The sequence below is a fragment of the Halichoerus grypus genome, chromosome 13 (assembly GCF_964656455.1).
Source record: "Halichoerus grypus chromosome 13, mHalGry1.hap1.1, whole genome shotgun sequence".
Classification (NCBI taxonomy): domain Eukaryota; kingdom Metazoa; phylum Chordata; class Mammalia; order Carnivora; family Phocidae; genus Halichoerus; species Halichoerus grypus.
In genome coordinates, this window is record NC_135724.1 from 12,667,069 (window position 1) to 12,693,976 (window position 26,908).

At 38.6% G+C, this 26,908-nt stretch overlaps 1 protein-coding gene across 1 annotated transcript; it reads right to left on the minus strand.

The window, feature by feature from the left end:
- Positions 1–4,709: 4,709 nt before the first annotated feature.
- Positions 4,710–26,687, minus strand: SERPINB10 (serpin family B member 10). The gene is made up of 8 exons (XM_036067644.2): positions 26,545–26,687; positions 22,489–22,665; positions 20,325–20,390; positions 19,728–19,865; positions 17,708–17,825; positions 10,448–10,590; positions 7,256–7,411; positions 4,710–5,635 (listed from the first exon to the last, which is right to left on the minus strand). Exons 2-8 carry the CDS (start codon positions 22,654–22,656, stop codon positions 5,231–5,233), a joined length of 1,194 nt encoding a protein of 397 aa, XP_035923537.2. The 5' UTR covers positions 22,657–22,665; positions 26,545–26,687; the 3' UTR covers positions 4,710–5,230.
- Between the last annotated feature and the right edge of the window lie 221 nt (positions 26,688–26,908).

Sequence of the window (26,908 nt, forward strand, 5' to 3'; positions counted from 1 at the left end):
CTGAGGTCGAAGAGGTTGCTGCCTATGTTCTCCTCTAGGATTTTGATGGATTCCTGTCTCACATTTAGGTCTTTCATCCATTTTGAGTTTATTTTTGTGTGTGGTATAAGGAAATGGTCCAGTTTCATTCAGCCGCAGCAACTTCTTCCTAGAAACATCGCCAAAGGCAAGGGAAGCAAGGGCAAAAATGAACTCTTGGGACTTCATCAAGATAAAAAGCTTTTGCACAGCAAAGGAAACAGCCGATAAAACCAAAAGGCAACCGACAGAATGGGAGAAGATATTTGCAAATGACATATGAGATAAAGGGCTAGTATCCAAAATCTATAAAAAAACTTCTCAAACTCAACACCCAAAGAACAAATAATCCAATCAAGAAATGGGCAGAAGACATGAACAGCCATTTTTCCAAAGAAGACATCCAAATGGCCAACAGACACATGAAAAAGTGCTCAACACCGCTTGGCATCAGGGAAATCCAAATCAAAACCTCAATGAGTTACCACCTCACACCAGTCAGAATGGCTAAAATTAACAAGTCAGGAAACGACAGATGTTGGTGGGGATGCAGAGAAAGGGGAACCCTCCTACACTGTTGGTGGGAATGCAAGCTGGTGCAGCCACTCTGGAAAACAGCATGGAGGTTCCTCAAAAAGCTGAAAATAGAGCTACCATACGACCCAGCAATTGTACTACTGGGTATTTACTCCAAAGATGCAAATGTAGGGATCCAAAGGGGTACGTGTACCCCAATGTTTATAGCTGCAATGTCCACAATAGCCAAACTATGGAAAGAGCCAAGATGTCCATCAACAGATGTATAGATAAAGAAGATGTGGTGTATATATAAAATGGAATATTATGCAGCCATCAAAAACAAAAACAAAAACGAAATCTTGCCATTTGCAACGACGTGGATGGAACTAGAGGGTATTATGCTAAGCGAAATAAGTCAATCAGAGAAAGACATGTATCATATGATCTCACTGATATGAGGAATTCTTAATCTCAGGAAACAAACGGAGGGTTGCTGGAATGGTGGGGGGTGGGAGGGATGGGGTGGCTGGGTGATGGACATTGGGGAGGGTATGTGCTATGGTGAGCGCTGTGAATTGTGCAAGACTGTTGAATCACAGATCTGTACCTCTGAAACAAATAATACATTATATGTTAAAAAAGAAGATAGCAGGAGGGGGAAAATGAAGGGGAGGAAATCAGAGGGGGAGACGAACCATGAGAGACTATGGACTCTGAGAAACAAACTGAGGGTTCTAGAGAGGAGGGGGGTGGGGGGATGGGTTAGCCCGGTGATGGGTATTAAGGAGGTCACGAACTGCATGGAGCACTGGGTGTTACACACAAACAATGAATCATGGAACACTACATCAAAAACTAATGATGTAATGTATGGTGATTAACATAACATAATAAAATAAAAATTAAAAAAAAAAAAAGAAAAGCCCTTACTTTAGGAAGAGCAGAGTAGGTACGGAGGAATCTGAATGAGAACAAGAGGTAAGTTAAAAGGCCCAATTAGTCCGAAAGTCTGTAAATGCAATAGAGGAATCCTGGGAGGGAAATAGGTGAGCTCTGTGGGGAGCAGTACTCCTCTGCTCTGACATCTTTTCTAACTATTCACAAAATTAACATTTTACCAGTCAGACATCCTAACATATTCACAATGAGTCATCTGAAAACAATCACAAAAGTTCAGTACATTTGAGTAAACATATTTGATTTCCATATGTCAAAAAGGTACCATAAAATTAAAAGATGAATGACAAGAAAATATTTGAAAAAAATCTTTAAATGTCACTTAAATAGCTCGAGAAAAGTTGATTTAAAAAACCGACCGCAGTAGAAACATGTGCAAAGGGCATTAGCAAATTTGCAACAAAGAAAAGCAATGGCTATTGTACACCTGAAACTAATGTAACAGAGTGTGTCAACTATACTCACATTTTAAAATTAACAGTTTAAAAACGGAAATTAAAAGAAAAGCAATGGCTAATCATTATATGAAAAAGTGTTAACCTCAAAGAAAAATAATAAATATTTTTTGAGTATATACTATGTGCTAGATCCCATACCAGAGCTTCTCTTGCAAGACTTCATTTAATCTGGACAACTGTGTGAAGTGGGTGCTGCAAATATCTAGGAAAAGCATTGAACCTTAGTTCTTTAAGTTTCTGGTCCCCAACGTTGCACTGCTATAAGCAACAGAGGATTGGAAACCAGGTCTGTGTGACCCTGAAGTTCGCTGTTTTAATCCCTATGCTACACCATGGCCTCCCCAAAAGAAAGAAGTGGTGGAGAGCACATTAAAGTTATCATTTTAAAACATAAAATTTGCAAGTATAAAAACTATGGGTCTCCGATGCTGGTAAGGTAAGATGGGCATGACTTCTTATTCTCCATAAGCAATGCTGTAAATTGGGTGCCACTTACTTCCAGAACTGTGTTGAAAAGAAAAGAAAAGAGAGAAGAGGAGAGGGGAGGGGAGGGGAGGGGAGGAGAGGAGAGGAGAGGAGAGAAGAGAAGAGAAGAAAGAAAAGAAAAGAAAAGAAAAGGAAGATGGGTGGAATAAGAAATAAGAAAAGAAATTGCCATGAAATCAAACATTACATTTCAAGGAATTTCACTGAGAGTAAAACACAAACATGGATTAAATATTATGTGGAATGATGACCACCTCATCTTTTATTTCGTGTGCACAGAGAAAATCAACAAATGCCCAACAACAGAGAACAGGTCAGATTCTATCACACCCATGATAGGAAACTAATGTAAATATTAGTAGAACAAGGCAATATTGCCACGGGAGCATGGGCTATTAAGTGTAAATTAGGAATAAAGTTACATGTGAGCATAATCTATAGATAGATTCGAAGGAAATAAATTCTGTACATCACGAGTTTCTGAAGGACAGGTAATGTTTATGTTATTTATGTTTTTTCTGAGGGTTTTTAAAATTTTTCCTTTTATGAAATTAATGTGCACACACTTAGCTGAAAAATCAGATAATGCTCGAGGAGATACTTGAAAAGAACGGGTTCCTATCCACTCCTTCCACCTCCCCAGAAGCAGTCACTCTTTCTCCTCGTATCTGCCTCCAGATTTCCAAATAACATGGCTATATTAACATTTTTGACCTAACAATTTTAGACATTATCTATTGCCTTCCTAATTTAGGGGCTGAGGATTCGGTCTTCTCACACCACTCACACTATCGCACTTGCCCTAGGTGTTAACTTGATTACAACTAAATAATATTCGTTACTGAGTTAACAAGTGTACTATATGAATGCATTCGTTTTTTCTTATACTACTGTTTTTCCTTATGTTCCTACTGCCTTCTTCCCCATTTCTTCAGTTTCCTGTGTACTGATGGCAAACGTGCCCCCGAGTGTTCTACGGATCAGGCAAACCTTTCAATATTCTTTCGCGTGAGCCCTCCCATATGAGAAACCCATCAATCCCATTTTTCCTCTCCTAGTCTGCCACCCTGCTGGTAAAGGCAAGGTTCTTTAAAGTTTGTGGGATTTTCCTTCCCACAGTGTAATTTCACAAGCAGGGAACGACTACTGTTACACCTACTGGTATACCTTAGTTAACAGGCAGTTTATTATTTGTCAATCGAGTAAAAATAATTTTTTTCTAGAACGTTAAAGCACACTGCTTAAACAGCAAATAAGTTATTTTTTTTCTTAAATGTTTAGGCATTGATTACACAACCTGTCAGATTTTTTAAAAGCTTTAAACACCTTTAAGGGCAAACTTACAAAGTTCACAAACACACCTTTGCAAACATTTGAATTTCCATAAGTCCAATAAATCAAGACTTACACGTCTAGTGAATTAGACTCTCCTAAGACTCAAGCCTGTTAAAAAAAATACACAAAATAGAACAGTGATTGTAAGACTTCTCTTACTAATCTCATTCTTACTCATCTGAAGTTTCTAGTATCATCCTTTTTCCTTTCTTGTTTGTTTGAAAAGTATTGTGTTTAACGCTTCTGTTTGTCAGTCTCTAAGAGTATTACAGTGGTCTTCTTTTATAATATTTAAGGACTTATAATTTACTAGAACACAGACACAAAGGATTTGTTTCACTGCTAGCTAGTGTGAGATATTATGAATGGAGGCAAAATGTTTCATAGAGATGTGATAAAATGTTACATATATTACAATTTCTATCTTTGGAGCTAAGACATAGATATGATAAAATGTCATATATATTACAATTTCCTATCTTTGGAGCTAAGGCATTTTTTTTTTTAATCCTACAATACTGAGCCAAGATTCAATACAGAAAACACATTTTCTTATACTCACTTATACACTGTTCATGTCAGATCTAGTCTTTCCTTTTATTAGATGAATATCAAAAAATAACCTAGAGTATATAATCAATCTCTGAAATTAGAATAACAGGGGCACTTGGGTCACTCAAGCAATTAAGCATCTGCCTTTGGCTCAGGTCATAATCTCAGGGTCTTGTGATGGAGCCCAGTGTCCATAGTCTTGGTGCTCCCTGCTCAGTGGGGAGTCTGCTTCTCCCTCTCCCTTTTCCCGTCCCCCGCTCATGTTTGCTTGTGCTCTCTCTCAAATAAATAAATAAAATATTTTAAAAAAAAGAAATTTGTTCTTCTACTTGATAAGATTTTTAAAAGCAGTGGTATTAGTATGACTACACTTTTACACAAGAATTATTTTTAATAAAATGTTTATTTTTGAAAAGTTTTAGATTCACAGAAAAGTTGCAAAGATAATCCAGGGAATTCTGTATACTCCTAACACCTTTTCCCCAGCGCTAACATCTAACATTACCTTTATACATTTGTTCAAACTAAGAATCCATACATCACCTTTGTAAAGATTTTTCTTTACTCAGTGCGGCATGTGAAATATAAGTGACAATGATAATACAGTGACCAAGTAGTTCAACAATTGTAAGGCATTCAGTTGAATAACATAGTACTTCTGAAATGTAAATAAAAGTCACATTAAGACAAAATGTTAAGTGATAAAAATAAAATTTGCCATTCTCTCTAGCTAGGTAGATATGATAAAGTCACTAGAATGCATTATTTCAAGGTTTATTTGCTAACATTCAAGTGTGAAAAAGATACAAGCTACAAATTGGTTTTTATTATAATTGTGTTTTTCCATCTTTTGGTGCACTTTTCACACCGGAAGATGGTCTTGTTTGATGAGAGAGATACATGGTCTAGGGGGAGCAGAATCTCCCATAAAAGAGAATGCTCCCAGTTTTGTTGTACCTGATGAAGAAGAGGAATGGGTGGTTTGCATTAAATTCAATGGAGGGGAGTTGAGTTCGAAAGCTCACCTCACTCCCAGTGCCAGCCGCAGCCTCTGTGCCTTGTTCGTTTATTTCTACAAAAGACTTGTGGAAAACATTGGACAGAAATAAATTTCTCTCCATAGACATTCCTGAGAAATCAGCTCTGCTCTCGTTAAAGGCATCGCTCATCCCCATATTGCTCAGGGTTGACTTGAGATCGTAAGTCTCTTCCAGCCTGAACTTGGGGAGCTGCACCTGCACCTGATACAATTCCATCATGTCCGCGCTGGTCCACTCACTCAGCTTCTCATAGGTGATGGCCTTTTCCAGCTGCGGGTGTGGAACGAGGAGGAGAGAGTCAGTAATTCCAGAGTGGAGTGAGAAATAGTGGTTGGGTGAGACCTCAAGATATTACATACATGAATTACCATCACTCCCATTACCCAGGGTAACAAAGCACACACATTTGGAAATTCTTTGTGTAATGAGATTCCTCACACTGTTGCCCTACAGAATCTTTGTTGTGGACCTGAGTAGTTGCCAGGATACAGGAGAATTAGACCTTGATTCAAAATGGCATAGTTCTATGCCAGCGTGCAAAACATCAACTACACACGGAAATGAGGCAACATAAATATGCATTTAGGTGCTGTCTACACAAAAGCATAAACTTTAGAATAAATTATGTGCCGGGGTCCAAAAAGTATCTGTTATATTAACATGGGACACAGCTCTTTGAAAACAAAATCTGAGATAAAATAAAATGTCTATATAATCACAACAATATGAAATTAGTAACTATAAGCCATGCCAAGAAAAAAGCGAAGGAAAAGTAAAGAAAGGGAAATCTCCAAATCTTAAGAGTAATGCCTATTTTTTAGTATAGTTTTTGAGAATGTTTTTCTCCTGTTTATATTTTAAATTATCTAAATAATAAATATATGTGGATGTATACACCCATATGCATAAGTATATATGAGAAAAAATGTGCTTGATTTTTTTTAAATAAATGTTTGTTTCAAGACGCATGCTTTTGCTACTTTGAGAGTTTTCTAGACCCAAGTATTGCTGTCAATGACATACTTGTAGATGGTGTACATTAGTAATCTGACAACATATTCAGGTCAGGAACCTGCACTTTTAGGAAGAAAGGCTTATCTTACAAGGGTGTGACGCTAATGGTTTAGTGTCCACCATTTGTCTTACTTTTACCATTCTTTCCAGTTTCACAAATTTTATGATACCATTTGGAAATCTCTTCTACATTCTAGCAGGGCTGTGGAAACTTAGAAGTATAAAGAATCTGGGACACATGAAAAATTATACACAGTGCAAAGAAAGCCAGGCCACCCATTGCATGAGAAACTAATGTTCAATTTAAATATACAAATTGCTCAAAAACATGGTGTGACCAAAGTTATGTCAGGCTTCATAGAAATTTAGCTGATAAGCAAATAATTGAAGGTAGTACTGATACTTAGTACTGATATAGCCTTTTTCTCCTGAAGACTTTATTTAATTAAAATGGATTTTTTTTTCAAGTTTTGGAAGTCAGAGTCTTGTTTAAAAATGTATATCTCAAGCTAGATTAATGCAAATGATTAAAAAATTAACCTCCAATTAGGTAAGCCCTACCAGAAGGAGAAGAAAGACCTAAACTGAGGTCAGCTCTGTGACTGGCAAAGAATATATGTATCCGTTGCTCCTGTGGCTGTTTAGCTACCCCATGCTAGAGCCTCTAGATTACTTAAACTTTCTGAGGAATAGTGATACCCAACTTACAGAGTTTTATAAAATTTAAATGATACTGTGAAGGTAAAGTCCTGAGGGCTCAAGGTATGTTGGTTGTCTTCCTCTATAGGAATCAAAGAACAAACAGGGAGACCATGTCTTATGTTTCTCCCCAGAGGAGTAAACACCAGAACCACCTTCGCAGCAGACAGACAGTACCTGATCCAGCCCATCGATATCTTCTGGCAGCAGTATAAGCAGGCTGAGATCACGGCTCTCATAGTAGAGTTGAAGGCCCATGGCTTGTGGCTTTTCAATGTGAAAAACTTGAAGTTTTTCTTTCATGGACATCATTAGCATTGGTTTGCTTGTACTCTATGGGAAGGAAGTAGCAAAATCACTGAGGAAATGTTCCACCAAATCCTTAATTTTGTTTTACCATAATTGGTTCCCAGTAGTCTGGGACATTGGCAAAATTGGTGATTCTCTGCAAAATGCTGACTAAGTTATTCAGATCTTGCTTTCTGAAATAGGTGTTCTACTGGATAACATTATCAATAAGTGATATGAAGGTTTCTTTTTATAATGCTATCGTGGCAACCTCTATAAATCATAGCAAGCTGGATCCCACTGAACACTTTAAAAAATATCTAAGCTTAGGCAAACTATGCCAATGTCAATGATTCAGAAACTGAATAAGGTGTATTTCACATGCAAACATTTGAGAAAGTATTTTAGTATCATAAACACTGACATTTACTATGAGAATAAAAAGACAATAGGCTAGGAAGAAATACTTGCAAAACACATATCTGATAAAGGACTGGTATCAAAATATATAAAGAACTTTTAAAAACTCAATGATAATAAAAGAACCCAATTTTAAAAATGGTTAAAAGATATGATACCTCGCCGAAGGAAGACATGCAGCATATGAAGAGATGCTCAATCATACATCATTAGGGAATTGCAAATTAGAACAATGAGATAGCACTACAGACCTTTTAGCGTGGCTGAAAGTCCAAAACACTGACAATATCAACTGCTGACAAAGGTGTGGAGAAACAGGAACTATTGTTCCCTGACCATGGGAATGCAAAGTGGAAGCCACTTCCAGAGACAGTTTGGCAGGTTCTTACAAAGCTAAACATAGTATTACCATATGATCCAGCAAGTGTGCTCCTGAGTATTTACCAGAATGAGTTAAAAACTTATGTCCACACAAAATCTTGCACATAGATATTTATAGCACCTTTATTCCTAATTGCCAAAAATTGGAAGCAGCCAAGATGTCCTTCAATAGGTGAATGGCTAAACAAACTGCAATACGTCCAGATAATGGAATATTATTCAACAGTAAAGTAAAACGATCTATCAAGCCAGGGAAAGACAGGGAGAAAGCTTAAATCTATTGCCTATTGCTTAATGGAAGAAGCCCGTCTGAAAAGTCTACATACTATATAATTCCAACTACATGACGCTCCAGAAAAAGTAAAACAATAGAGACAGTAAAAAGATCAGTGCTTCCCGGGTATTTAGGAGGAGGGATGAACGGGTGGAGTACAGGGCATTTTTTTAGGGCAGTTAAACTATTCCATATGATACCAGAATGGCGGTGGATACATGACTATGCATTAGTCAAAGCCCGTAGAACTATACAAGACCAAAAGTGAACCCTAGTGAACTATAGACTTCAACTAATAAAAATGTATCAATATTGGCTCATTAACTGTAACAAAGGCACCACATTAATGCAAAATGTTAATAATAAGGGAAACTATGTGGGGGGTGATATATGGGAACTCTACTTTCCTCTCATTTTTGCTGCAAACCTAAAAATGCTCTTTAAAAAAGTTTATTTATAGTAAAGCCAATGGTAATACAAAAACAAAACCCTGCAATTCAGATGTTGTAGACATATGTTACTTATCCATTCTATAGGGAGCTGTTAATCACAAAGTCCTACCCATCTGCTAATGTAGTGGTCATATGACTAGGGCTGTTCATTCAGGATACTTCATGATACAGTGATTTTTCAGGGATGAGCACATGAATGGCACAACACAGAGTCCTCCTTTGGGAGCATTCTGTTAGAGCTAGCAGCAAAGACTATCTACCAGGGTTGTGAACCTCGAAGGCTGACAAGGGGGCAACGATATTCCCTGGTCATATAGAGAAATTGTATCTTCAGTATTAGAGAATGAAGGCAACAACCAGAGGGAGTGGAGGTGGTGGGAGTGGGGGTAGAGAGAGACAGAGAAGTGAGATTATGTCTTGAGACTCCCTGGACATCTCAGTTCCTCTTAGTTATGTAATGAATGCTAATATAATTCCCATTTTACTGGCCCATTTTGGAATGCTATTTTATCACTTGCAACTGAAAATTCCTTGTGGATATACTAGGCCAGGTAACTCTCCAGCTCATTTCTGGTTAGCCTATTCGATTATATGTTTGGTCCTTTCCCCATCTTTATCCCACTGATTGAGAACTGCCTATTGCACACATCCACACGATTACTATGGATGGTAATCATCCTACTGTACCACCCACCTACTGTGGTAGGTCCTTGGCAGCACTATTTATGTGAGAAGACCCACCACAGGACTAAACAGCTTTAACAAATGTTGGCTAATCAATTCCTTTCCTAGGAATTTAAAATGAGATCTATTATACTGGTCTCTAAAACAGAGGCAGTGTTGTGAGTAGCCATGTTCTGCCAGTGTGAACTGGGAAGAAGAGGAAGTTAGACTTCAGCCTGAGGGAAGAACGGTGGGAGAAACAGAGTTGAAAGGATAAAGACTGAATCTTGACTACATGTGAATCCTTGTTTCCACTCAAGTTCCAAGACCCAGCCACATTCCAGCCCTTAGATTCTAGGGGATCTGTCACCTTATATTAGTCTCCCTTCTTACTGTAGAGGGTTCCTATCACAAAAACAAGTGTGTTGTGTCCTAACACAAAGAGAAAACAATGGAAGAGATGAGATTTTAAATGTGTATTTCTTTTACTTATGGAAGGATAAGAATTTGGTAGAAGAGTATTGATCTAGTAGAACAAGAACAGAACTAATAGTGAAGAGTTGGGGGTTACAGTTCTGGTAGATTTCTAACTTAGTCATGGCTCCAGTCACTTTGACAGCTGGAAAATAAATATAATAACTACCTTATCTATTCTACCATAGTCGTAGGGGGGACTAAGTGATAAAATATGTGAATAGTCTATTTTCAGAGAAGAAACAATGAAAGAGGAATTCCCAGGTGGGATGGACCTGGCTTTTAGCTCAGCCATCCCTGCCCTGGTAATAGCCAGACTTTCCAGGAACATATATTCAGAAAGAAGAATGAATTTCAAATAGAACCTCCTTTACAATGCCATGTAAAAACCCATGCTGATTATTAAAAGGTTTTTACCTTGTTTATTCTGAAAGGCTTTTCTGTGGTGTTTTGGACTAAAAATTGATGTTCCCAGATTCCTTTAAAGTAAAGGGCGTTCACCAGAACCATTCTTGTTGCAAAATCCACAGCATCATCAGGTAGGAGATTTTGGATTTTTCCTACAAGAACAAAAGGACAGATTACAAATGGTAGAGTTACATCCTGGAATATGCCACACTTATAAAAATGATAATTATGAAATACTGCTAAGTGATAATATCTTATATCCACCAATGATAGTTAGCATTAATAGAATATTACTAACAGGTCCTATTTAAATTTCATCTACTGTTCCAATAAAGTCCTTCTTCTGGACTAGAAATCAATCCAAGATCTCAAAATCTCAAGTTGTGTTTAAGTGTCAATTCATCTTAGTGCCTTTGAATCTGGGATAGTTCCTCATTCCTTCTTTGGCTTTCATGACTTTGACACTTTGCTCCCTCATTTCTCAGTTCAGATTTGTCTGATATTTCCTCAATTGTATCCCCCCAGAAAGGTATGTTAGGCCCTCACTACCAGTCCCTGTGAATGTGCTCTTATTTGGAAATAGGGTCTCTGCAGATCTAATCAAGTTAAGATGAGGTCATCCTGGATTAGGGTAGCTCTAATCTAATAACTGATGTCCTTACAAGAGGAGGAAAATTTGAACATAGACACAGAGAGAGGACAGGACTATGTGAAAACACAGACATAGGACAGATGTAAAGAAGATTATGGGCCATCAGAGGCAGAGACTGAAGTGTCCATAAGCCAAGGGATGTCAAGGATTGCCAACAACACCAGAAGCAAGGAGGGAAGCATGGAATAGTGCCTTCCCTAGAGCATTTAGAGGAAGCGTGGCCCTGCTCATATCTTGATTTCAGACTCGAAGCCTCTGGAACTGTGGGAGAATACCTTTCTATTGTTTGAAACCATCCACCTTGTGGTAATTTGTCATGGCAGCCCTAGGCCACCAATACAACCACAGAAGCATTGTTACGTGCCTCTCAATGAATCATACTAGGAAATAAATTATGTTCCTATTTCCCACCATGGGTGATGTTAACTTTGATGATTTGATTCCCACAGGCTTCTCACTGTGAAATGATGACTTTTCCCTTTGTAATTCATAAGTATCATGTGGGGAGCTACTTGGTGACCACATAAAGTTCCTGTTTCTCATCAAATTTTTGCCCACCAATTTTAGCATTCATTGATGATCTTGCTTGAAGCAATGTTGACTGTAGTGTTTGCCAAATGGTGATTTTCAATTTCCACTATTCCTTCTACATTTATGAACTGGAATTCTACTATGAGGAAGAACTTTCCCATCTCTTCCTTTCATTTAGGTATTCAATAATTTATATCAGTATAGACTCATGGATATTTGTTTACCCTATGGGTTATAATTTATTACTATCATTATCTATTTTGCTGCTCAAATTGTCCAAAATTTGGTTATTGGAAACCTCCTCAAGTTGGCCCCTATGTCCTTCTGACATGTTCTCAAATATTTTGAGCATTTCTCTACTTTCTGGTACCAAAATGTATCCTAAGGTTTATCTGGTACTTTCCATGTCCCAGCCCTAGAATTGGCATTTCTTCTTCTAGGAACCCTGGTTATTTTTTTTTTTTTTTGAAGGATGGCTTTTAGAAATCAAGATGTGGAAGTTAGCTATGCACATTATTACTGGTGTGTCATTGCTCAGCAGAGAAAGCTAGAAAATACATGTATTATACACACATCTGTAAATATTTCCAATATCTATCTAATTCTCTGTCTGCTTATATATTAAAGATGAGGAAGTCATATTGATATCTCCTATTCCAATCCAGCACCATGGGGTTCATGCTCACCTCTGCTTTTCCTTATTTTCAATTCCTTTCTCTGTCAGTGAAAAACCTGGCCCTTATTATTTCCAATGTATTTACTTATTTGCTCAGTCCTAGAATATACATAAAATAGTTTCAGAATGGCTAACCCATTCTCCTATGAAAAGCAAATTTGATAACTTTGTGTACAGTTTTCTTTTTAAAGCCTTAGAATATATAAACAAAATATTGTTTTTCTAGAACAAATATTTGTTGAAAAGAATAATTCTGAAACAGGAATGCAAACCAAGAAAAGATGCTATTGAAAGACATTTTGAAGAGAAAATACAGATGGATTAGACTGATAGGTGAAACCACAGCATGTACACACACACACACCAGAGGACTGTTGAGCAAGTCCAAGTGTTATCCAGGGAGTTGGAACCTCAAAGGCCATGACAATGGAGCTCGTTCGGAAATGGGGAGTGTCAATGGGATTGAGGGAATTATTCCATTTACAGCAATTATTCTTAGCCTTGACTATCAATTAGAATCACCTGAGGATTAAGAAATACTGATGCCTGAGCCTCACTCTGAGAGATATGAATTAATTCATCTGGGGTTGGACTTGGGAATTAGTAAACTTAGCTTCATGTGTACAAGGACTGAGAGCCACTGGTTTGGAGTCATTTGGTCTAATGGTCTTTTTTTTTTAAAGACTCTATTTATTTATTTGACAGAGGCAGAGATAGCGAGACCAGGAGCATAAGCAGCGGGAGTGGGAGAGGGAGAGCAGGCCTCCCGCCGAGCAGGGAGCCCGATGCGGGACTCGATCCCAGAACCCTGGGATCATGACCTGAGCCGAAGGCAGCCACTCAACCGACTGAGCCACCCAGGCGTCCCTCTAATGGTCTTTATACCCCCGTGTGCCAACAATGGGTAGCAAATATGTCCGCTTGCAGGTTATTGCATTGAGCAAGGACACCCATGCCACAGTGGGGTCAGGACACAGTGGGGTAATAAACACACGTAATAAAACTTTTTAAAAATAATTAAGAACAACTACAATTAGGTCTATTTAACTTCTCGATTTCCCTTTATTGTTACAAACAAAAAGTAGGTTTGGAAAACAATAGTAGGTAAGTGAACTATAATAAAACAACAATTAAATGAAATCCAGAGCCCTGGCTTTCCATTTCTAGGGGTTTGCTGGTAAACTGGCTCCAGGTAGGGGTGGGGGAGAAGGAGACTCCTGATTTGTAGCCTATTTCTGAGGTGTAAATATTCTCGCCATATTGATTTCAAGCTACCAACATGGAAGTCTCTGAAAGGGGGGTTAGGAAGACATGCGCACGCACAGCCAACGGGCTCCATGAGCCTGACTGCACGAGCGCACACCCCGCCGGCAGTAGTCCTCACCCCATCAGAAGCACCTGTGCAGCTTTTTAAAAAGTTCTGGGGGCAGCACTTCTAGAGATTCCAGTGGATCTGAGGTATGACTTGGACGTGTCTATTCAAAACAACCCTCCCTCACCTATGAAACAAACATTTTGGTTTTAACAATTAAATTTGAATTTGATTTTAAATGCTGACATCAGAACTTTCTAAATCATTTTAGTATGCGTTTTTGTATCTTATTAAAGACAGTATGTTAAACTTAATTTACAATTTCTTTGATGATTCACCATGGGGAGGCCGTCTACATCATTTTTTTAATCTTTATTTTTGCACAGAAGTTTTATTCTCTAAAAGCTCTTTGTCATTTTTAATCAAGTATTCTATCATTTGATAGAGTTGTATATGCAAATAGAGAACATATCGAGGATTGAGTTTTGCACAGACTTATCTCAAGTTGGTTGAGATCCAGATGATTTAAGTTGTGTTGCATTATTCTCTGGGTTCATATGTTTTCAGAGAAACCAGCCTCTTGAGCCCACAGCTGTGTTAAGATATGTAAAATATAATTATTTTATAAAGGATGTACAAAATGTAGTCGAATACAACTTCAAATTAACAGAGCCAAATTCGACCATGATTTTGCTATACTCTTTAGAGCTAAAGTGCCACCTATTGGCTGGTTCATTGCACACACCCTTGGTAGTTTGAGGTCATGGGAAGGACAATCTTCGAAGATATTCAGGGTAAGTCCTGCTGAGCACAGAGTTATTAATGTGACACTAGAGTGCCCAGTGTGCCAAGCACATGATAGATTTTGAGATTACAAACATGTAGACAATAACCTTCCCCAACACCCACTTTTAAGTAGCTTATAGACTATAAAGAAGACAAACCAGAAAAAAATTTGGAACATGTAACTGACACTATCACTGAGACTTTGACTCTGAATGCTGTATGTCCAAGTAGTCCACATGGCTACTTGAAAGAAGGTCTATTTGGAACCTTAAGGAAAGAAGCTTCTTTTAGGTGGTTCAGATGGAACGTAGTCATGCTGAAGAGTTTCTAGCAACTTCCCTTAAGGATGTGCAGAACTCTGCCTTGACAAAGTCAAAGTTCCTAAATAGCTGATTCATTCTTTACCTTATTTGGTGTTGAATAGCCCTCAAATAGCCGATATTTGTGTTCAGTACGTAAAGAGAAAATACAGAAACGACAGCTTTCTTCCTCTTTAGAAGATTCCACTTCTAAGAAATAGAGCCAGCCTTGCCAGCTGGAGCAATGAAGTCATGGGATGCAGGCAATAGGGGCTTAATAAAAGATTCTGACCGTGCCCTGGGTTAGTTTATTTTGGAGGAACTCTCATTTCACGAGTAGTGTGACAATGGAGGATTTTTCCAAGTGTGTCTATCCTTTATTTTGACCCTATAGTAACTATAATCTGAAGTCTACTCTTTCCTCCCTATCTGTAGGGCTCCCCCTTCTCTTCTAGAAAACACAGCAGACACTGGGTCAGGAATTTGAGACCTCAGATTTAGTTCAGCCCCAGACTATTCTTACAGCCACGTCTGCCATGTTGAATTTGTGTTGGATATTACAACACACTTTTGCCTTTACAATCCCATTTGGTCCTCCTGCCAACTGAAACCATACAAGTGCTCAGTAAATGCTAGCTAATCTATGATTCTAAAAACAGGCTTGCTTTTGAATGAATCCAAATCAGGTGTAAGTTAAGTAAAATGGTCACTCTTGCCTCACCATGGCTTCTGAGTCACTAGTTCAATGAAAAAGGAACTGAGAATTCAGGGCTGCCAACTTCCTCGGGGCACTTCAGTAAACGTTAACGTTCTGAACAACGACAATTAGCAGGCCTGCTGTGTGTTAGTGATTCAAAGCTGAAACTCACATCAGGCAGCATCATTGCCCTTGGGCTCTTGAGTCTAGTAGGGGAGGCTTCAGCAGTTAACTTCAATAACAGTGCGGTGCAAGTCAAAGTGAACTTTCACACTGAGTGCTGTGTGAGCAAAGAGAGAGGCAGAAATAAACTATTGGGACTTCATCAAGATAAAAAGCTTCTGCACTGCAAAGGAAACAATCAACAGAACTAAAAGGCAGCCTATGGAATGGGAGAAGATAATTGCAAATGACATATCTGATAAAGGGTTAGTATCCAAAATAAATAAAAAACTTACAAAACTCAACATCCCCAAAATGAATAATCCACTTAAGAAATGGGCAGAAGCCATGAATAGACATTTTTCCAAAGAAGACATCCACATGGCCAACAGACACATGAGAAGATGCTCAACATCACTGATCATCAGGGAAATGCAAATCAGAACTACAATGAGATATGACCTCACAACTGTTAGAATGGCTAAAATCAACAACACAAGAAGTAACAGGTGCTGGCGAGGATGCGGAGAAAGGGGAACCCTCTTGCACTCTTGGTGGGAATGCAAACTGGTGCAGCCACTCTGGAAAACAGTATGGAGGCTCCTCGAAAAGTTAAAAATAGAAGTACCCTACCACCCAGCAATTGTACTAGTAGATATTTACCCAAAGGTACAAAAATACGAATTCAAAGGGATACATGTACCCTGAAGTTTATAGCAGCATTACCAACAATAGCCAAGTTATGGAAACAGCCCAAGTGTCCATCGACTGATAAAGGGATAAAAAAGATGTGGTGTATATATACAATGGAATATTACTCAGTCATAAAAAAGAATGAAATCTTGCCATTTGCAATGATGTGGATGGAACTAGAGGGTATTATGTTAAGTGAAATAAGTCAGTCAGAGAAAGACAAATAGCATATGATTTCACTCATGTGGAATTTAAGAACAAAACAAATGATCATAGGGAAAAAAAGAGAGAGGAAAACCAAGAAACAGACTCTTTACTACAGAGAACACACTGAGGGTCACCAGAGGGGAGGTGAGCAGGGAGATGGGCTAAACAAGTGATGAGGATTGAGGGGACTTGTGATGAGCACCGGGTTGAATCAGTAAATTTTAGTGTTGAATCACTAAATTTTAACCTGAAACTAATATTACACTATATGTTAATTGGAATTTAAATAAAAAATTAAAAAATTAAAATTAAAAAATTTTAAAAGAAATAGAACACTCAACTTTTAGGTGAGTGTGTGGCTACGTAACTACAAACTGCATCTTATAGATCATTATTACAGCAAGTCTAGGTGACCAACTATCCTGGCTTGCCTGGGACCGAGAGGCCTTCAGGTGGAAAATCCAGGCAAGTCCCAAGTAGATCACGACAGGTGTGTCCCTGGAGCCTAAAGCACACCATGTAGCTGAGTTTGGGATATGGGTGCAATTGATGTGTGAAACTTTCAGGTCATCTCTTTAAATGCAAAGAGGCTTTCTCTTCCCCATTTTCTGGTGACTTTAAAATGACACATGCAAGAATCATCTTAGACTTAAATACGAAAACCATGTTTTGAGGGTGGCGGAGCTGGCCCCCCAGTCTGGGTCTCTGGATTGCCTCAGCAAACAGAATGCTTATCTGCCTTTTGACTATTACGTGAAAAAAATAAACTTCTACCCTATCGTTAAGCCACTGTATTCCAGGTCTCTCTGCTACGGCAGCTTAGCCCCCTACTCTCATACCTGACCTGATTTTGAAAATTACTTAAGATTATATAACACATTTAATGCCACAATTTTGTTATTAATTACTAGCTATTTTTCTTTGGAAATCACAAATGTAGCAGTATTTCAACTTTTCCTTTTGCACTGTCCTGCTTTTTTGCCCCTGGGCTCCTCTTTAGAATTATTGGGATATAAGAATTTTCTTGTCCACTTAGTAAAGTGGGTATCTTGACTTATATGTTTTAGATAAGACTTATTGGGAAAGCTGTGGATCTGCAAATCATCAGCATGAATAGAAAGAAATGTTCTGAGTATTTAGAAGGTGTCCATAGTTCTAGTTAAGAAATACACATACTTACATACAACGCAAATTCAAAAAAATACAGCAATGCTTGGAGAAGACACTCTGCCGAGAACCTTGGTGAAAGCTTACCCTCAGTCTGACTTTCAACCCAAGAGTTGATCTCCTTTCGGATTTGTCCAGAAGCTTCCACAAAGTTAACAGACTGCGGTTCTGCACCGAAGTATGTTTTCATGTCTTCTAAATATTTCTGGAAGATATAGGTAAAAATCTCCTTTTGTAGAGTGTCCAAAACTGAGAAATCAAGTCTATCAATGGACAGTTGCAAACCCCCACCCCGTTGCCCCCTTCTGTCTTTTTCATACTCCCATTTTGGTCGAAAATGAAACACTCCCCTCTTTAAAGTTAACTGGGCACAAACTAGCCGTGCAGAAGTCCAAGTGTGGAGGAAGGCCTGTCTCCCACAGTTCTGGGGCTCCCACACCCTCCCCTATTTTTTTAAGTAGGCTCTACACCCAGCGTGGAGCCCACCATGGGGCTTGAACTCACAACCCCGAGACCAAGACTCAGACACTGAATGGACTGAGCCACCCAAACACCCCTACTCTCTCCTATGTTTATTCATGCCTGTGAAATGGGGCTGGAATGAAAAGGGAGAGAACTCTAGGAGTCCCAGGACTGTCTCCAGTTACTAAGATGTGTTGGCAGTTGCACTTGGCTTTCTCCAGCAGAGCTGGAACCAAAGTGAGGCCTATGGGTCCAGGAGACACCTGCTGTGGACTCTAAGCACCCAAGAACCTGTGGAGGGCCCCTGAGGAGAGCTATACGCTGCCCTGAAAACTGATTGCTAAGCATGGCTGTCTGAGGGAAGAAAGCTGGCCTCGTCCTCCAGCCCTTTGATGTCCCTCCTCGTGGCAGTCATCAGAAGTGGGCTTGCGAGGGCACCTGCTGTCCTCAGGACAGCTGTCGTACTCCTTCGGTTTATTACTTGCTGGAGGAATTGTGTGCAGTAAAACGTGGTGAGTTAATTCAGCCTCCAGGCAATGGTTTGAAGACTAGGAAGTCTAAGCTCTGTAGAAATTATAATCCAGTGAAAAAGGAAGGCTTAAAGATTCATCAGGCACCATTCCCTGGGTTGACTCATGAGTTCTGATCAACCTCTCCGAGCACAGCCAGGGCTTCTCAGGGCTTGTGGACATTTTAAAAGATGTCTCATTTTGTACCTCTGTGTCCTTCTCATCTCTAAGTGCCCGCCCCACTCAAATACCTCCTACTTCCGGACCAAACCCAAACACACAAGACTACCAGTAATAGAAATGTCTTTAAGGCCTCATTTGGATGCTTTTCTGCCTTTAGTCATAGCCAAGCCCAAGTCCTGAACTCCCCGAATTCACTGGCTATGGGCAGGGACAGCACTGCTTGATATCATAAGATAGCGTTATCTTTTCTATGGCTGTCCCTCTACCCTATCCAATTTCCTTGCTCTTTGCCCACTGGGCACTTGGGTCCTCCTGCTCTCTTATGACATGAGATGTGATGGACTAACGGGAAAGTCGGTGCTTGGCTTGGTTCAGGGTGGACCACTCTGAGGAGCCCTTGAATCTGAACTGAGGACGAAAGCATGGTCTGCATTGTGGGGTCTTAACCATCCGAGAAGGGGAGAAGGTGATATTATCCCATGTTAAGGGTCTTTCCTAAAGTCTCTAAAGTCATGCTGTGAGATGACTCGTCTGATCCCAAAGTCAGGTTTGCTCTTGAGTACAAGTCTCCAGCTGCACTCGCAGGACCAGCTCTGCCCCCTGCTCCTGCAGGTTGACCCTACTGAGTTACTCTGCATCTTCTGCTCCATTCCCCGTGAAACAAATGCTAACCCAGAGACCACGCAAACCACATTTCTGTACCTGTTTACCGGCCGAGGTGGACCCCTTCATTCTGAGCATAAAGATCTGATCACTAGGTCTGGCTTGAGACCCATTATTGGTTTCCTTTACTAGACACCTATTGGTGGTCTAAATGATTGTTTACCAGAAATGCTGACCCCATACATGAACATTGTCCCCGGGATCTCTAGAGAAATGTACAAAGAGTTTACTGATTGGTCTCACATGCCTCTTTCTTTCCCATCAGCTTAACACGACATGTTTGCACTTACAGTGTGAAATGGGTAGGTTTTCTCTCCATATATCCTGTTGGCTGTTTTAAGTATGCAAGCCTTGCTGGGATGGTTGATTTCTGAGATAAGTGTCTGGAAGTGAGAGTGTATTTCTTCAACCTTACCCAAACTGAATTCCTTTGAAAGAAAAGGGATTAGTCAAACAGTCAAATAAAAACACTGAACAAGAACTAGCTATAAATGAACAACCTATATCTCAATGAAATGATTTGGTGTACTGCAAACAAAAGCTGAAATCAATTGCATGGTAGACAAAAAATGTTTTCTTTAATGTTAGCAGCGCAAGAATTTACAAGTTCTTAGGGCATCGTTTTCTTCACATTTAGTTTGTAAAGGCAAGAACAAGTTTGAAGGTGGGGCAGTTTTGAAGGGGAAAAAAGATGGAGAGAGATAAAGGGAAAGAATACGACCCTTCCAAAAAGCATACACGTTTTTGTATTTTGAAAAATTTTCTATAGTTTGATGATATTTTTTCTCAGAGACATTCCCTATCAAAGTTTGCTTAAATCAGCCACTAAAATACATATACTGCAAGTGTTTTCTCCTTATCAAATGTGTATTCAAAATAAGACATACCGTCTTTCTTTTCTTCTCACTTTCAGGACAAGATTTGATGTCCTGGTCTCTGCTAAACTGAAGCACCTGTCATTTCAATAAAAGGCAATATGTGAACATACTTTGCGAAGACGTAACCATCTGAAATACTCATCAGCAAATACAAGTCAGTTGTTCACTTCACTACAGAGCATATAATTAATTACCAGAGGGGTTCTGATTTCACTTAAATGATGTGTTAACTGGATGGATGGAGTAAGTTGACAGCAACCTTTAAATAAATTTTTTAAGCTCCTGTTTAAGTAGCTGGTCTCTTTATTCTTATACTCTTTATAGGACATTCGAAATGATGTTGGGAAGATCCTTAGAGGTAAAAATCTCTTGTATTCCATGTATTATTTTTTTTATCTACGGTTGTTTTGAAAACTAGGTGTTCAATTGAGAGCATCATTTAGACGATTTAAGCATAAGCCACTATTGCTCCAATTATCTATAAAATTCAGGGATTTTAGTTGTTTATTCTAGTTAAGTGTTTCACGTCTCATTGTCTACCCCACTTGACAGTTAGAGACACATTCTTTGTGTTCACCGTAGCATTTCATTTGGAAGTTAACAAGAAGGAGGTGGACATGCTTGCTTCCCCTGAATTGTACAACAGTAGAAAATGAGGTGATAATCCCATCTCCCACAGCCTGGACCCACCTCACAATGAGGAATAAAGTCTGGTTTACCAAAGCTCGTGCTGACTGACACCCAGTGACAGACAGGGGTACATGAGCAACTCAGTCTCCATTGCATAGTGTTGCTATTGATATGTAAATAGCATTTAAATAAGGCAAGGGCAAGGAACACACAGCAATATATTTATATGAAATGGACCCAAGTTGGAATCCATCTAAGATTGTCTATCATATTAACAGTTAAGCCTTTTAATACTTAACCAGTTATTAACTAGGGGTGAACCAGGATTTTGTTGTTGTTTGAAACTATACAGTATCTTGTGAACTAAAAGAATAAGGGTGACATCCTAGGCCCAAGCTGACAGAAGATAAATTCTGCCTATTTCGTTCAGAACTACTGGCAGTGCTGTTTTCTGTATTTTGCCCAAAGGGCGCCACCTTGAGTGGAAATTCTATCACTTGGCCTTTTGATTATTGCATGATTTAGGGCTGGATTTACTCTTTTCTATTTCTATTTTAAAACAGACACACATATATTTATATGTGTGCACACATGCACACATACACACATGGCTTTTTAAACTATAATTTTGCTATCTATGGTTCTACTTTTGCGTGCACGTGGGCGTGTGCACACACACGCACAATGCTTTGAAGATGCTTACAGCAAATCAATAATTGTTCATACAGTACTATTGTTTTGTTATTTTAATGCTCTCAATGGGTTCTTTACATTCATCCAGACAACCAGAGATTGAACACAGAAACAACCAAACAAAGCACAAAGAACAGGATTCACTTGATTTTTCTATTTGTGTCTTCAAGAAAATCCTTCTGAGATTGGAAAGACGATGACTAATTATTATTTAAAGTATGAGCCATTCAAAAACGATACGATATCACTCATACATGGAATTTAAGGAGCAAAACAAATGAACAAAGAAAAACGAGGCAAGGGAAAAAGCAGACTCTTGACTAGAGAGAACAAAGAGAGGGTAGCCAGAAGGGTGGTGGGTGGGGGGATGGGGGAAATAGATGAAGGGGATTAAGAGCTCACTTATCATGATGAGCTCTGAGTAAATCACAGAAGTGTTGAATCATTGTATTGTACACCTGAAACTAATATAACACTGTATGTTAACTTCACTGGAATTAAAATTTAAAAATAAAATAAAGTATGAGCCATTACTTCTTGAAATGTATTAATAATCAAACTAAATTTTTTTTTTGGTGCTGAACCAAACTCAACAACCTTATCTTCTCTCCATTTGATCTTGCTAGGGAACATGGGCTCTTAGGTGGTTTTTAAGCAGCGATTTTTCCAGTTGATTCTCTTTCCCAGACGTCTTTTTACGGCCTAAAAAAATGTTTAAGTGTATTTTTTGTTTTGAAGGATATGGCTGTAAAATGTAAGCTATGCAGACTTCAGGAAGCAAATGATATTAACAGCTAAAGAGAGCCCTCTGTTTAAAGGCCACAGAAGACGCTTGACCTCTCCCGCTCACCTGGGCCATCTGGGAGGCCGTTGTACCTCCGGTGCCGAAATACACCATAGCCAACGAGGTCGAGATGCCCCAGGGAGAAAAGAAAATATTTTTGCCCTCAGCCGATTCAGCCAGCTTTTTGCTGAAGTCCAGGGCAAATCGGTTGATTGATTTGGCTAGAGGGTCCATTGGGAAAACCTAAGAAAAATAAAGCAGAGATGGAAACTTGTTAATAATCTTTTCCACTTATTTTACTTTTGGCTGATACAACTATCTTCTTTAATCACCCCTTCTTGAAATGACCAAAATTTATATGATCTAATCCGATTTTATAGCATATATGTAATGTATATATTTCCATTCATCCTTATATGTGTACCTATTCATAACAGCCAAATAGACTGTGGGAAAATTCCACACCAACATTATTAGTTTACATATTAGAAAACTGAAGTCCAGAGAGTTTAAGGAAATTGCTCAAATTTTAGTGATAAGGCACAGCAGAGAACAATTGGGTGATAGTCAGTCGGCAGCTCCTTGTTGAGAAAATCACAATAAACATGGCAGTGGAACCAGGTCTCGTCAAGGTCAGCCCTGTGCTTCTCAATGCACTGCTGAGTTTATACGGTACATGAGAAATCACTAGACATTTTTTCAAGAAACGTTGTGCTTTTTCTCACTTATCTATCACCCATATTTTTGTACTTTTTAACCTTATTTATTCATTCATGCCTTTAGCTATGATATTCTTTGTTCCTGGAATGCTTTGATCCTCCTTTACTCTATTGAAATCCAATTCTGTGCAAGTTTCTGTTTTTCTTTAGGAGCTTTTCCTGATCTCTTATGTGCAGAGGAGTAAGTCCCACAATATCATTTTTGCCCCCTATTTACATTTATCCCACTGCTAGTTCTGTCTTCATATGCTTATATCTTTCCAACTCCAGGGTAAGTTTCTTGATAGTAAAATTTTCTGTATCTCCAACAACACCTTGTTCAGGACTTTACACAAAATGGATGCTTATAAATACTTGTTTATTACTTTTTTACAATGTTCATTGTTTGGGCTCCAGCTGCCATTTTTTAATTACTTAAACTTAAAACCATACACAGTTTAGTGGGAAATGCTCATAGAGAAGTAGGGAAGTCAAGGCTCTTTGCCCTTATTCTCACTCACTTGGGACCCTGAAACTGGTCTTCTTGAACAAAAAACTCAGTTTTACTCATTTAAAAAAAATTATATTCAACCTCTAAATTTCACCTCTAATTACCCAACATTTTCAGTCTTTTAAGAAATAACTACTTCAATAGAAGAAAGAAATAACTACTATCAAAGAAATCAAAGAAATAACTACTATCAAAGAAATAACTACTTTAATCTGATGTCCTTTTATCACCAAATAATCACTGACTGGTTAAATGATTAAAAATAAATCAACTTCCTAGACCTAGAATTTCCCATTAGTGCCAATTTGTATAGAACTTCATCTTATACTGATATCACCTGGCCCTCAGAGCTTTAGAAAGGTCAGGAGTTCTCTCTGGTCAAATAGTTGAATCAAGGGAGAGGCATGTGTAGGCCAAGTTTTGGTTTCTTTCTTTTTTAAGATTTTATTTATTTATTCATGAGAGACAGAGAGAGGCAGAGGCAGAGGGAGAAGCAGGCTCCCTGCTGAGCAGGAAGCCTGACGCCAGACTCCATCCCAGGGTCCCGGGATCATGACCTGAGCTGAAGGCAGATGCTTAACCATCTGAGCCACCCAGGCACCCCCAAGTTTTGGTTTCATTATGAATTGGATTAACAGTGATCCTGCTGAAATCCCTCCTAACCATAGGCTTGCACTTAGTCAAAGACCTTCCCCCTTTAAGTCCTGCTTCAGTTGTAGTTACTGCCTATTGCTGAAGATGATGATAATCCTAGGCTAATATTATTTGACTAAAGAAAAAACAACTCTAGTTTTGTAGTAAGTCTACACCCTCACAAAATGTTCGAAACTTGCCAGTATGGATTTTTTTCTTGATAAATCCAGTGCCATCTTGGAAATAACCTCCTTAATCTCTTTACAGCTATATTCATTCAAATGATGCTTGTTTACTGCCTATATATATTAAACTTTATCTCTTTAGAATTCATGAATTACATTCATATGGAAAATGCCTGGCTCCTCAAAACCATACTAACCATGAAGGGAGGAGAAAGTAATATCTTAGGGCCTGAGATTTTTATCTTTCTACCTATGTTTATGGTTATTCTAGAGTTTAATTACTTATAACAAATTCCTGAAAACAAGAGTTTTATCTAATGAAAGAGCTAATTACTTGTGGAAAGTTAATATCCGGTTATCTTCAGCTTCATTGTCTTGTTAATATCATCATTAATATATGAGGTATTGCCCAGAACATAAAAGAACAATTCCTGCCATTTTTTTTTTTTACAAAAAATTTATAGAAATGCTAACCCATTGGTAAAATTTAATCCAAGAGTGAAAAGTGCCTTCTGAAGGATGCAGAATTTTAGGATGATGTTTTACAGGAAATAATTTATCCATACAAGAGTTAGACAATGCTTTTTTTCAGAGAAGATTATAAATGTCTAGATCAGAAACCTACTATGCCATTTTCAGAATAAATTGTACTTTGCAGTTTTCAGGAGTTACAGATGTGTCAGTTTATATATATATATATATACACATATATATGTATATATATATACACACACACACATATATATGTATATATATATACACACACACACATATATATGTATATATATATACACACACACACATATATATGTATATATATATACACACACACACATATATATGTATATATATATACACACACACACATATATATGTATATATATATACACACACACACATATATATGTATATATATATACACACACACACATATATATGTATATATATATATACGTAATACTACAAATATATATATGTAAAATATGTAAAATTTCAATCTCTCAAGGGCTTAGGGGAAAAACTGGAGAACTATGAAAGTAATAAAAGGATACTGTCATTCATCAAAATGTCACATCATAGACACACATAGTCCCAAAGAAGCTTGGAGTCCCCTCTAGTCCAATTGTCTTGTTTTATCTACTAGGAAACTAAGGCCCAGAGAGTTTAAATGTGCTGCCCAATGTGCACAGCTAGCTAAGAGCAAAGTGCTCACTGCAATCACATTCTCGGGACTCTGAATACAATCGCCTTTGTCATTGCATCTCATTGTCTTCAAGATTTTAATGGTAAAATGGAGGGATTGGGTGAGGAAAGAAGGTGAACAGGAGGAAGAAGAGAGGAGGGAGGATGGTACGGAGATGGAGGAAGTGGGAAGGAACCTCACCCCGTTTTCCATAAAAAGATACCCAAGGCTCCATGACTATCATACTAATGATAGTGCCTACTTCTTGGCACTGCGTCTACCAGAGGATGACATCTCCCCTCAGCACTTCTATACTTACCCAAAGCCATTTTCTGAGGTAAGCAATAGTTTGGGGTGTTTTACAATGAGCACATAGTGGAAGGCTGGGGCTTAGGCTACTCGATGGAAGAGAAGAAACCTAACAGCCCATGGAGTGGTGGCCACGTTGGGTGGGGACAGCGAAAGAGAGCCGAACCATTAATTCCACACATTAATGATGGGGATCAAATTCATATTACCAAGCCCGCTCTTCTGAAGGGTTAGAAGGGGGTGGCCTCAATTATTCAGAGAATATTCTATTTCTCTTTGCCTATGTTGACAGATACAGAGGTGGCCAATCTAGAAATGTGGCTGGAGGAGATACCATTCACAACTTCACAATTCCTGGTAAAACCATTTCTCTAGCTCCTTTTAAATGAATGCTCTCTCTCCCCCTTTGCCCTCTTTCCCATACGAACTTTGAACCAGCTTGGGGTTAAATCTGTCTGACTTGTACAGAATTCTTGGGGAGATGAAGCTTTACCCATTATTTCTGTCTTTGGGAGCTCTTGATCATTTGTTATTCAGCTAGACACTTCAATAAAGAAGGAAAGCATAAATAAACATTTTTAAACAAAAAAATGTTTACGATACCTTATTTTCTTCTGCTGGAGCAGAATCGGCAACCGGTTCCTTTAATAAGAGATTGTGGCTGAGTTAAGTAACTTTTAACTGTAGGAATCATCTTTAAAAATTCTAGCACCTCCCTTTTCTCGGCCCCACCCTCTGATTCACTTTTACAAGCCCGTGCACTCTTCCTTTCATGTTCCTCTTGGCCAGGAGCTCAAATCAAAAGACAGAGATCAACAATGAAGGTTTTGCCTGAATGACTTAATTACCCACACTTTCCATGTCTGTCTACAGGTAGAAACCTGAGCTCTGACACATTCTAACAACTCACACTTTCCTTGCTTACTTTTCTGTAGTCTGCCAATCGGAAGCAATTCTAGTAGTTTTC

Bases quoted from the DNA above. Each gene is read 5' to 3' on its own strand.
- SERPINB10 (XM_036067644.2), bottom strand. From the start codon at position 22,656: ATGGACCCTCTAGCCAAATCAATCAACCGATTTGCCCTGGACTTCAGC. The intron at 7,412-10,447 runs GTAAAAACCTTT...TCCTTCCCATAG, and splicing joins AGCCTTTCAGAATAAACAAG to AGTACAAGCAAACCAATGCT. The intron at 5,636-7,255 runs GTACTGTCTGTC...CCACACCCGCAG, and splicing joins ATATCGATGGGCTGGATCAG to CTGGAAAAGGCCATCACCTA.